General features: G+C 42.6%; 1 protein-coding gene across 1 annotated transcript in view; it reads right to left on the reverse strand.

Annotated features, from left to right (window-relative positions):
• Window positions 1-1087: 1087 nt before the first annotated feature.
• Window positions 1088-13842, reverse strand: part of LOC115132834 (opsin-5-like) — a 30379-nt gene continuing 17624 nt past the window's right edge. Inside the window, exons 2-6 of the mRNA XM_029665571.2 lie at window positions 4930-5017; window positions 4476-4638; window positions 3796-3923; window positions 3263-3597; window positions 1088-3039 (exon numbers count right to left, since the gene is read on the reverse strand). Coding sequence (XP_029521431.1) covers window positions 2554-3039; window positions 3263-3597; window positions 3796-3923; window positions 4476-4638; window positions 4930-5017 — 1200 coding nt within the window. The 3' untranslated portion in view covers window positions 1088-2553. The remainder of the gene's footprint in view (window positions 3040-3262; window positions 3598-3795; window positions 3924-4475; window positions 4639-4929; window positions 5018-13842) is intronic.

Raw genomic sequence — 13842 nt, forward strand, 5'->3', positions numbered from 1 at the left:
ATATTATCTGAAGAAGTCCAAGCCACCCGTCAAGTGAGCAGGACAAACCTTACTACTGACATACTAATTACATAACTGACATTTGTATAAATACAAGGCGAAATGGAATTATTCATTTACACGCACACAAACACACACACCAACTCCAGCGTACACACACACACCAGAGCAGAAATGCCCCCCAGTATCTTCTGAGGCGTGGACAGCAGGCTGAGAAATAAACAAGCCAAAATAAATTTGCATTGTGCGCTGACTGTGTGCCATGAGCAGTCGGAAGCTCTGGAACAGCTGGTGTAGCAAGAGGATCCAAACCCCATGACCCACTATAATCACTTGAGGGTTTCATCAGAGGGAGAGTGTAGAGAGGGGGATGATAAAGGGTGGTGGGAGGAAAAAGAAAGAGCAGTTGTGAGAGGGAGTGAACAGTGATGAGGGAAGGGAGTGAAAGGGATGAACGTCTTGAATGGTTCACTGCAGTTCATTTTGAAACAAATGGCAAATAGCCAGATTAATCAGCTTGTATTTAATGAGTAGCAAGGTATCTTACAAAGACAGCGTGACTGTCTGTTTTGCATGTTTTTAATTTCCACTACGTTTAATACTTTTTACTGTACTAATGTAAGAATTGTAACAGTGGGGACGCTTGTCCAGTATGTACGCATGACAAAAAATGACCTAATCAGATGTTGAGCTTCACTGCATGTTAGAGTTACATCTGTTTGTTATGTAACTGCTTTCACTGTGAACCACTCATTATTATGTAGTCTGTCAGCTTTGATAAAGTCAGTGGGGTTGTTGTTGTAGGCCTTAAGAAACACAACTATGCAGGGCACTCATATAGAATTACCACTTTTCGTACAAAATGCAAATTCCTGTTCACTCTGATTCATCTCAGATCAAACAAGTGGAAAAATGAGGTGACTGCAGCCGAGATGTCATGTCCTGCACACAATCACCACAACCCCTTTTTGAGAGAATGGAGATTTCTGACTGATTAGCTAGATTGACTCTGCTCATAAAATACTCCACACAAAACTCTGTATGCCAACACACAATCAAACCACTTGCCAGAATAATTTGTTTTATGTTTATTTAATTTTAGGATTCACAGACTTTCCCCTTCCCCAAAAATATATATATTATCTGCATTTAGCAGGCATATGTTGGAAATTCTATCAAAAGGAACATATTTTGAAAGTTGTGAATTGAGGTTCCATAGCAATACTTTTCCACCTATCCTTGATGTTGTGCCAGAATTACTTGAGTTGCATCACAACTGCCTTTATAATATTGGAATTATCTGAAACAGAAGAACTCAGAGATTCTGTTGGTTCCGCTCTTTGGATCTCCTCAACAGATAATGCCAAAGGCAATTAAGGTCACCAAAGGTCATCAACCTTAAAGGTCATCAACCTGGAACCATGCTAACAGGAAAATGAAATATTCAGTCACAGTTTGTTGCGTCCAACTGTCCATTGTCCACTGTTGTTGAAACAGGTTTGTAGTTCTGAATGACACAGAGACTAATATGACCTTAAAAGCAGAGATGATGGGTTACCTAATGTCATTACAGACTTCTGATATACTGCAAATCACAAGGTTCTTTTACCTGACCCAGGGCATCCAGAGTGTCTGAACGTACTGACCCATTAGAACAAAAGGTATGCCAGTTTTGATTTACAATTTTGAAACATGAGTTAAATTTCAAACAATTATAACCAAGCACCAGACTGGTTGTTTCAACATTTTGTAATAAAATGTGATAATTACAGCAACTTCCTCAAACATTTGTTTCACAGTTACAATAAGGTCATAATGATACTATAGATATGCTCTCTTATTACAAATACACATCAAGGTCTACAGCACAGCAACACAATGGTCTGAAGGGAAACCAGGGCTACTTTACAGCCCAATTCTATCAGCAATGTATTGGAAATATGTCAGGAAAAATTCAGCCAAGTTCTCTCTCTTCACCGGGCACAGTATAACCAGATGAGTTGATGATGATTAGCTTTAATATGTTCATATCGCCCCCGCTACACAGATGTGAACATTGCATGATGTGTGGGATCATTGGGCACCTATTTTCATTAGTTCTGTCTCCTTGCCACATGATTTTCCTGGATAAATCCACTGCACTTAATAATAATAATAAATGTTGTCTTTTATAAATATATTTAAATAGTTCAGTTAACACTTTTGTGTTTTGTCATCTTGTACAATTTAATATTATTGGTTGTTTGGGTTGACCAACTTGTAAGACATTGGACTCTAGCAATATTATCTTGTTTGCTGTGGTAAGAATGAGTGCAACAGCTGCTGAGGTACATACAGATGTCAGAAAATAATGATGAGTTAAGATGGGCCCATCATCTCTCACTGACACAGATACTGTCATGTTGGCTTGTGTGCCAGATTGCAACATATGATTCAACCAATACTTTTTGCCATTTTATTGTCAGTCTCTCCCTTCCTGGCCATCTCTTTCCACCTGGCAATCTCGCCATCCCTGTCTGAACGATTAGGGTAGGATGCAGTTCTGATGCAATACTAGAGGAAATCAGCCTGCAGATTGGCAGAGAGTTGACTGACAGTCACCTCGCCGTAGGTGGAGCCGGTCAGTATGCAGGCACTCCTCTGGGACGGGGTTCCTGTTTGGCAAGGAGCTCCATCCTCAGCACAGTGCAGACACGCCACGGGGCTCTCTGGCTGTCCGTATGAGATGCTCATTTCCTTGTTGTTTCTCTGGGATGGTTGTGATATGGATCCAAAGGGGTCTTTCTGTTCAGGCCGGGGGCTGCCCCTGCAGATCCTATTGCGGAATGTGGACGTGTCTCGGCAAAGACACCTGCGGAAGTTGGGTTTGCACAGCAGGTAGACCATAGGGTTATAGATGGTGGACGATTTGGCAAAGATGGCCGCCAAGGCGAATGCAGCAGGAGGCACGATGGTGGCATCACCAAATGCCGCCCACATGGCCACTATGGCGTAAGGGCTCCATGCACCAAGGAAACCGATGCATACTGCTACCGACAACTGTTCAGAAACACACATAATTAAAAACATTTCTGCATATATAAATAGGAATAAACATAATGTTCAATATTACTTTACTTAAAGTCTGCCGGTATAATGCATTATAACTTTGCCACAGAACCTGCAAACTATACTCGTCTATCCACACATAGAATTGCATAATCCCTGAACTGTTGATGTTGTTGTTGTGAACTGGACTAATGACACAGGGATACCCTCTGACCTTGACAATGAGGCTGTGTGCATTGGTGGTTTTGGTTTGGGATGACACATGCTGCTGGACGGCCCGGCGAGAGCCGCGCACCGTCAGCAGGATGTAGGTGTAGGAGAGGAAAATGATGGTGCAGGGCAGAGCGTAGCAGAAAAGGAACAGGCAGACGATGTAGGACAGGGCTGACAGCTGGTGGTTGGGCGCGTGCCAGTCAATGCAACAGGCAGTGCCATAAGGCTCGGGCCCGTAGTGTCCCCACTGTGTCAGGGGACTGATGGCGAACACAGAGGCGTAACACCACACAGCCACCACCAGGACGCAGGCATGGGACGAGGAGAACTTGTTACCTGGGGATGGAAAATGGGACAAAGGGGGAAAAGGAAGGCGGAGAAATGTGCATTTTGACATAAGATAAGATTGTGCTTTATTCATCTCTAAAGGGCAAATTAGTTAGCATCCGTTTTAACAGACTATTTCACCATCTCAGAGATTAACGTAGGGTAAAAAAGAAAGGTTTGATCATATCCCATTGACATCTAACTTACCATAGTTAGGGAAGCTGACTTTGAGGCAACAGATGGAGGAGAGAGCTGTGAGGTTGGTCAGGCTGCACAGACCAAACAGAACTCCACACATAGCATAGAACTGACAGGTGATCTCATCAAACAACCACCTACACAGTGGAGAGAGATGAGAGTTAGGTAGTATAAAATGTTATATTCCTTCATTATCATAACTCAGAATAACAGTGAGAGAGAGATGAGAGTTAGGCAGTATAAAATGTTATATTCCTTCATTATCATAACTCAGAATAACAGTGAGAGAGAGATGAGAGTTAGGTAGTATAAAATGTTATATTCCTTCATTATCATAACTCAGAATAACAGTGAGAGAGAGATGAGAGTTAGGTAGTATAAAATGTTATATTCCTTCATTATCATAACTCAGAATAACAGTGAGAGAGAGATGAGAGTTAGGCAGTATAAAATGTTATATTCCTTCATTATCATAACTCAGAATAACAGTGAGAGAGAGATGAGAGTTAGGTAGTATAAAATGTTATATTCCTTCATTATCATAACTCAGAATAACACTGAGAGAGAGATGAGAGTTAGGCATTATAAAATGTTATATTCCTTCATTATCATAACTCAGAATAACAGTGAGAGAGAGAAACAAGTGTTTTTTGTTCCATGAGCCAGAAGAGAGAAAGAATATGACGAACTTGTGAGCGAATGCAGAGGGAATGGCCAGAGGGAATAAAGACAGGGTCATCCCGAGGTCGCTGATGGACAGGTTAATGATGAAGAACTCGGCCGGCTTCAAGGACAAGCGCTTACGATACGCAACAAGCATCAAGATGCCATTCCCCAGGAGAGACAGAACACCTAGAAGAGAAAGAGAATGAAATATGATAACATGAAAAAGAGAGAAGGACAACTGAAGACATAGATGAAGAATTATGAATGTGAAAATCGGAGGGTATAGATCCAGGCATAAAAGCATATCCAGTACTCTGAATGGATTGATTGTATATGCCTTTTCTCTTCATTTGAGCTGCATGGGGCTGTGACTGGATGACTAGCTAGTTGGAATTGAATTGACTAAAATGTGAGAATTTGTTGTGAATGGATAAACAGTGAATAAATATGACCTCTTGTCAGTGAATATGAACTCACAGAATATGCTGTAGAGTGTGCCCATGAGGAAGTCAAGCTCCTTTGAGATTGTGGAGACAAACAGGGCTGTGTCTGAAGCATTTCCCATCTGGAGAAAGAGAGAGAAGGAGTGGAGGAGGATGGACAGAAGGGAGTGTAACTGTTAGTCAGAGAACAGTAGCACAGTTAATTGACAATTATGTCATTAAGTAATGTTTTCTAGCGTTAATTACAGCCACAAGTTCTCTTTGAATCAACTAATTTAATAATCAGTGAATGTGTGATGAGGGAAATCATCAGAGAGTGGACAAAAAGATCATGAAGGTGAGCAACAACAAAGGATTCGCTACACTATTTTTGTTGTTCCATCTGGTCTACATTTATCTGCTTTGGATAAATATCAGAATTGGAAAGGTTTAAAGGCCGAATGCAGCCTTTTTAATATCAATATCAAATCATTTCTGGGTAGCAATTAATTGCCTTACTGTGAAAGATTTCTGTTAAAATGGGTAAAAGTAGCTTTTTAGCTAAACACTATTTCTGAAGCAAGAATTTTGCTAGGACTGTTTGGGAGTGGTTTTAGTGGGGAGGGGAAACTAGCTGTTATTGGAGGTTTGGAATGCTCTTTGTTATTGGTCTATAAAAAATGTACCGCATGGTGATGTCAACAAGGAAAGCCAAAACTCCTGCCCATGCAAACCTGCTGATTTGATGGTCCTTTGTAGATTGTATTTTCAACCAGCAACTATCAGGAAATAACACTGATCAAAATTGTTCACAATTGTACAGTGTTAGTTTCATCAGCTGTTGTACAATGTGATATAAAACACAGGGAAAAAAACAATTTTGACTGCACTGGGCCTTGAAATGAATTGAAACAACAACTGGGTTGAGCACTGAACCAAGCCTTTTGTTAAGAGTTCGAATGTGTGCGCTTCAGCCAGTAGCTGTTGATTTCCATGTGGAGTATGTTGGGGTAGATGTGTTAAGGGGACTGTACAGTCTTGGCCAAAAGTTGTGAGAATGACACAAATATTAATTTTCACAAAGTCTGCTGCCTCAGTTTGTATGATGGCAATTTGCATATACTCCAGAAGAGTGTTCAAATTAATTGCAAAGTTCCTCTTTGCCATGCAAATGAACTGAACCCCCCCAAAAATATTTCCAATGTATTTCAGCCTTGCCACAAAAGGACCAGCCGACATCATGTCAGTGATTCTCTCGTTAACACAGGTGTGAGTGTTGATGAGGACAAGGCTGGAGATCACTCTATCATGTTGACTGAGTTCGAATAACAGACTGGGATCTTCAAAAGGAGGGTGGTGCTTGGAATCATTGTTCTTCCTCTGTCAACCACATTACCTGCAAGGAAATGAGTGCCGTCATCATTGCTTTGCACAAAAAGGGCTTCACAGGTAAGGATATTGCTGCCAGTAAGATTGTATCTAAATCAACCATTTATCGGATCATCAAGAACTTCAAGGAGAGCAGTTCAATTGTTGTGAAGAAGGCTTCGGGGCACCCAAGAAAGTCCAGGAAGTGCCAGGACCATCTCCTAAAGCTGCGGGATCGGGGCACCACCAGTACAGAGATGGCAGCAGGCAGGTGTGAGTGCATCTGCACGCACAGTGAGGCAAAGACTTTTGGAGGATGGCTTGGTGTCAAGAAGGGCAGCAAAGAAGCCACATCTCTTCAGGAAATACATGAGGGACAGACTGATATTCTGCAAAATGTACAGGGACTGGACTGCTGAGGACTGGGGTAAAGTCATTTTCTCTGATGAATCCCCTTTCCGATGGTTTGGGGCATCCGGAAAAAAGTTTGTCGGGAGAAGACAAGGTGAGCGCTACCATCAGTCCTGTGTCATGACAACAGTAAAGCGTCCTGAGACGTTTCATGTGTGGGGTTGCTTCTCAGCCAAGGGAGTGGGCTCACATTTTGCCTAAGAACACAGCCATGAATAAAGAATGGTACCAACACATCCTCCGAGAGCAACTTCTCCCAACCATCTAGGAACAGTTTGGTGACGAACAATGCCTTTTCCAGCATGATGGAGCACCTTGCCATAAGGCAAAAGTGATAACTAAATGGCTCAGGAACAAAACATCTATATTTTGGGTCCATGGCCAGGAAACTCCCCAGACCTTAATCCCATTGAGAACTTGTGGTCAATCCTCAAGAGGCGGATGGACAAACAAAACCCCACAAATTCTGACAAACTCCAAGCATTGATTATGCAAGAATGGGCTGCCAACAGTCAGGATGTGGCCCAGAAGTTAATTAACAGCATGCCAGGGCGGATTGCAAAGGTCTTGAAAAAGAAGGGTCAGCACTGCAAATATTGACTCTTTGCATCAACTTCATGTAATTGTCAATAAATGCCTTTGACACTTATGAAATGCTTGTAATTTTACTTTAGTATTCCATAGTAACATCTGACAAAAATATCTAAAGACACTGAAGCAGCGAATATTTGTGTCATTCTCAAAAGTTTTGTCCACGACTGTACTATGCCATTGTAATAGAGGGAAATACAGCCTGGAACGTGTGTCTCTGCTAATACAGCCTGATTAGCTACAGTATTACCATACTGTATATCAGAGTAATCAGAGACACATGTTCCATACAAAGACAAACATGTTCCATTCAGACCACAAAGCTCCTGGAGCACCACTGTGTTCTGAGTGGGCCTCCCAGTCCTCCAGAGGCTACAATCTCTCTAGACCAGTGGTTCCCAAACTGTGGGGGCCCGACGAGTCGGCAGGGAGGGCGCCGTTTTTTTAAGGAACTGAGTCTGGCTTTCAACTTACTCTTGATAGTTGTAATAGTAGAATGCACAAGATGCAATTTCTAAATTGAGTAGTGCACCATCAGTTTTCCTCGTGTCATGACAGTCATTGTATACCTTAGAGAGCTATTAACTTTTCAGAAATGTCCAGATCAAGTAGTCTATTTCAGCTAACGTTTTTTAGTTAGGTTTTTTAGCCCATCGATTTTGTAGTAATGTTCGAGTCACTCAAATATCACATGAATACACATTGGAATTACCTTTAAAACTGCAACATTTTCTCTGCACCACATGCCAAAATGTGTCAAATTGTAGGAAATAAGCTATTTCTACATTGTAGACTAATAGTGAAGACATCAAAACTATGATATAACACATATGGAATCATGTAGTAACCAAAACAGTGTTAAACAAATTAAAATATATGTTATATTTGAGATTCTTCAAAGTAGCCACCTTTATCAGCTTTGCACACTCTTGGCATTCATGACAGCTTTGCACACTCTTGGCATTCCCTCAACCAGCTTCATGAGGTAGTCACCTGGAATGCATTTCAATTAACAAGTTGTTAAAAGTTCATTTGTGGAATTTCTTTCCTTCTTAACGCATTTGAGCCAATCAGTTGTGTTGTGACAAGGTAGGGGTGGTATACAGAAGATAGCCCTATTTGGTAAAAGACCAAGTCCATATTATGGCAAGAACAGCTCAAAGAGAAAACAAGAGTCCATCATTACTTGAAGACATGAAGGTCAAGGCCTCCCGAGTGGTTCAGTGGTCTAAGGCACTGCATCGCAGTGCTAGCGGTTCCACTAGAGATCCTGGTTCGAGTCCAGGCTCTGTCGCAGCCAGCCGCGACCGGGAGACCCATGGGGCAGTGCACAATTGCCCCAGCGTCGTCTGAGTTATGGGAGGGTTTGGCTGGCAGGGATGTCCCATCGCGCTCTAGCTACTCCTGTGGCGGGCTGGGCGCAATGCACGCTGACACGGTCGCCAGGTGTACAGTGTTTCCTCTGACACATTGATGCAGCTGGCTTCCGGGTTAAGTAGGCATTGTGTCAAGAAGCAGTGCGGCTTGGCTGGGTTGTGTTTCAGAGGACGCACGGCTCTCGACCCTCGCCTCTCCCGAGTCCGTACGGGAGGTGCAGCTATGGGACAAGACTGTAACTACCAAAGGCATGGTCCAAAGACATGGTCGGTCAATCCAGAAAATGTCAAGAACTTTGAAAGTTTCTTCAGGTGCAGTCGCAAAAACCATCAAGCGCTATGATGAAACTTGCTCTCATGAGGACTGTCACAGGAAAGGAAGACCGAGAGGCTGCAGAGGATAAGGTCATTTGAGTTAACTGCACCTCAGATTGCAGCCTAAATAAATTCTTCACAGAGTTCAAGTAACAGACACATGTATTAAACTGAATTAGATGTATTAGACATGTAGTAGACGTATTAGATCATACACTGTTTACCAGGGGGCAGGGCTACCGACGTTAAGGCTGGCGATGATGGTGCTGGCTAAAGCTAAAACTGGCGAGTGTAGAGAGTATAGATATATTGTTATCCACGTCGGCAACAACGATGTTAGGATGAAACAGTCAGAGGTCACCAAGTGCAACATAGCTTCAGCGTGTAAATCAGCTAGAAAGACGTGTTGGCATCGAGTAATTGTCTCTGGCCCCCTCCCAGTTAGGGGAGCTCTACAGCAGTCTCACAACTCAATCGCTGGTTGAAAACTGTTTTCTGCCCCTTCCAAAAGATAGAATTTGTAGATAATTGGCCCTCTTTCTGGGACTCACCCACAAACAGGACCTGGCCTGTTGAGGAGTGACTGACTCCATCCTAGCTGGAGGGGTGCTCTCATCTTATCTACCAACATAGACAGGGCTCTAACTCCTCTAGCTCCACAACGAAATAGGGTGCAGGCCAGGCAGCAGGCTGTTAGCCAGCCTGCCAGCTTAGTGGAGTCCGTCACTAGAACAGTCAGTGTAGTCAGCTCAGCTATCCCCATTGAGACCGTGTCTGTGCCTCGACCTAGGTTGGGCAAAACTAAACATGGCGGTGTTCGCCTTAGCAATCTCACTAGAATAAAGACCTCCTCCATTCCTGACATTATTGAAAGAGATCGTGATCCCTCACATCTCAAAATAGGGTTACTTAATGTTAGATCCCTCACTTCAAAGGCAGTTATAGTCAATTAACTAATCACTGATCATCATTTTGATGTGATTTGCCTGACTGAAACATGGCTTAAGCTGAATGAATTTACTGTGTTAAATGAGGCCTCACCTCCTGGTTACACTAGTGACCATATCCCCCATGCATCCCGCAAAGGCAGAGATATTGCTAACATTTACGATAGCAAATTTCAATTTACAAAAAAAAAAAAAACCAGACGTTTTCGTCTTTTGAGCCTCTAGTCATGAAATCTATGCAGCCTACTCAATCACTTTTTATAGCTATTGTTTACAGGTTTCCTGGGCCATATAAAGCGTTCCTCACTGAGTTCCCTGAATTCCTATCGGACCTTGTAGTCATAGCAGATAATATTCTAATTTTCGGTGACTTTAATATTTACATAGAAAAGTCCACAGACCCATTCAAAAGGCTTTCGGAGCCATCATCGACTCAGTGGGTTTTGTCCAACATGTCTCTGGACCTACTCACTGTCACAGTCATACTCTGGACTTTGTTTTGTCCCATGGAATAAATGTTGTGGGTCTTAATGTTTTTCCTCATAATCCTGGACTATCGGACCACCATTTTATTACGTTTGTAATTGCAACAAATAATCTGCTCAGACCCCAACCAAGGAGCATCAAAAGTCGTGCTATAAATTCACAGACAACACAAAGATTCCTTGATGCCCTTCCAGACTCCCTCTGCCTACCCAAGGTTGTCAGAGGACAAAAATCAGTTAACCACCTAACTGAGGAACTCAATTTAACCTTGTGCAATACCCTAGATGCAGTTGCACCCCTAAAAACTAAAAGCATTTCTCATAAGAAACTAGCTCCCTGGTATACAGAAAATACCTGAGTTCTGAAGCAAGCGGAAATGGCGCCACACCAAACTGGAAGTCTTCTGACTAGCTTGGAAAGACGGTACCGTGCAGTATCGAAGAGCCCTTACTGCTGCTCGATCATCCTATTTTTCCAACTTAATTGAGGAAAATAAGAACAATCCGAAATTTATTTTTGATACTGTCGCAAAGCTAACTAAAAAGCAGCATTCCCCAAGTGAGGATGGCTTTCACTTCAGCAGTAATAAATTCATGAACTTCTTTGAGGAAAAGATCATGATTATTAGAAAGCAAATTACGGACTCCTCTTTAAATCTGCGTATTCCTTCAAAGCTCAGTTGTCCTGAGTCTGCACAACTCTGCCAGGACCTAGGATCAAGAGAGACACTCAAGTGTTTTAGTACTATATCTCTTGACACAATGATGAAAATAATCATGGCCTCTAAACCTTCAAGCTGCATACTGGACCCTATTCCAACTAAACTACTGAAAGAGCTGCTTCCTGTGCTTGGCCCTCCTATGTTGAACATAATAAACGGCTCTCTACCACCGGATGTGTACCAAACTCACTAAAAGTGGCAGTAATAAAGCCTCTCTTGAAAAAGCCCAACATTGACCCAGAAAATATAAAAAACTATCGGCCTATATCGAATCTTCCATTCCTCTCAAAAATTTTAGAAAAGGCTGTTGTGCAGCAACTCACTGCCTTCCTGAAGACAATCAATGTATACGAAATGCTTCCGTCTGGTTTTAGACCCCATCATAGCACTGAGACTGCACTTGTGAAGGTGGTATATTACCTTTTAATGGCATCAGACCGAGGCTCTGCATCTGTCCTCGTGCTCCTAGACCTTAGTGTTGCTTTTGATACCATCGATCACCACATTCTTTTGGAGAGATTGGAAACCCAAATTGGTCTACACGGACAAGTTCTGGCCTGGTTTAGATCTTATCTGTCGGAAAGATATCAGTTTGTCTCTGTGAATGGTTTGTCCTCTGACAAATCAACTGTAAATCTCGGTGTTCCTCAAGGTTCCGTTTTAGGACCACTATTGTGTTTAATATATATTTCACCTCTTGGGGATGTCATTCGAAAACATAATGTTAACTTTCACTGCTATGCGGATGACACACAGCTGTGTCATCTGCTATGCGATGCGGATGACAGACCCTCACTAGAAGCTTGTGTTTCAGACATAAAGAAGTGGATGCCTGCAAACTTTCTACTTTTAAACTCGGACAAAACAGAGATGCTTGTTCTAGCTCCCAAGAAACAAAGAGATCTTCTGTTGAATCTGACAATTAATCTTGATGGTTGTACAGTCGTCTCAAATAAAACTGTGAAGGGACTTCAGCGTTACTCTGGACCCTGATCTCTCTTTTGACGAACATATCAAGACTGTTTCAAGGACAGCTTTTTTCCCATCTACGTAACATTGCAAAAATCAGAAACTTTCTGTCCAAAAATGATGCAGAAAAATTAATCCATGCTTTTGTTACTTCTAGGTTAGACTACTGCAATGCTCTACTTTCCGGCTACCCGGATAAAGCACTAAATAAACTTCTTTTAGTGCTAAATACGGCTGCTAAAATCCTGACTAGAACCAAAAAAATGAATCATATTACTCCAGTGCTAGCCTCCCTACACTGGCTTCCTGTTAAGGCAAGGGCTGATTTCAAGGATTTACTGCTAACCTACAAAGCATTACATGGGCTGGCTCCTACCTATCGTTCCGATTTGGTCCTGCCGTACATACCTACACGTACACTACGGTCATAAGACGCAGGCCTCCTAATTGTCCCTAGAATTTCTAAGCAAACAGCTGGAGGCAGGGCTTTCTCCTATAGAGCTCCATTTTTATGGAATGGTCTGCCTACCCATGTGAGAGACGCAGACTCTGTCTCAACCTTAAAGTCTTTATTGAAGACTCATCTCTTCAGTAGGTCATATGATTGAGTGTAGTCTGGCCCATGAGTGTGAAGGTGAACGGAAAGGCTCTGGAGCAACAAACCGCCCTTGCTGTCTCTGCCTGGCCGGTTCCACTCTCTCCACTGGGATTCTCTGCCTCTAACCATATTACAGGGGCTGAGTCACTGGCTTACTGGTGCTCTTCCCTAGGAGGGTTGCGTCATTTGAGTGGGTTGAGTCACTGACGTGGTCTTCCTGTCTGGGTTGGCGCCCCCCCTTGGGTTGTGCCGTGGCGGTGATCTTTATGGGCTATACTCTGCCTTCTCTCAGGATGGTAAGTTGGTGGTTAAAGATATCCCTCTAGTGGTGTGGGGGCTGTGCTTTGGCAAAGTGGGTGGGGTTATATCCTTCCTGTTTGGCCCTGTCCGGGGTATCATTGGATGGGGCCACAGTGCCTCCTAGGTTTTGGCCTTTCTAGGGAGTTTTTCCTAGCCACCGTGCTTCTACACCTGCATTGCTTGCTGTTTGGGGTTTTAGGCTGGGTTTCTGTACAGCACTTTGAGATATCAGCTGATGTAAGAAGGGCTATATAAATACATTTGATTTGATTTGATGACGTTGTGGAATTATTGCAATTATTCAAACAAGTAAACGTTATTATTTAATTACTGCAGTAATGGAGCTTGTCAACAAACCACCCGTAAGTGATTCGTTGAGATCCCAACGACAAAAGATACCATGCCTTATATAGCAAAGATACACCCCCTTCAGTCTACATGACAAACAACAGATGTATAGAATGGGTCACAAGGTTAAGATTTGTATGAAAGATACTTATATTTCACAGCAGACAGTATCTGCTGTAAAACTGTTCTCATTATGTAGAGACCAGGGTATGGCCCCGGAGTCATCTCTCTCTGGTACCTTATAGAACAGAAACATTAACTCATGCTATGGAATGTGGTCTTGTTAGGCTTATCATCCAAAGACATTGTAAATCTTCCGTCAGTTTTAAGCCTCCCAGAGGCCCATCCTCAGTAGAACACACACCAATGAAAGTGTTCTAAGAACCCCCTATTCTGTTGCTTAAAACATCCATTTGATGCAATAACAGCATTATAACATAATCTTGTAATTTCTGTTCTGACACACATCTCAACATCAACTGTTCAGAGGAGACTGCATGAGTCAGGCCTTCATGGTCGAATTGCTGCAAAGAAAGCA

Source organism: Oncorhynchus nerka, linkage group LG7 (assembly GCF_034236695.1).
Source record: "Oncorhynchus nerka isolate Pitt River linkage group LG7, Oner_Uvic_2.0, whole genome shotgun sequence".
In the NCBI taxonomy this organism is placed as follows: domain Eukaryota; kingdom Metazoa; phylum Chordata; class Actinopteri; order Salmoniformes; family Salmonidae; genus Oncorhynchus; species Oncorhynchus nerka.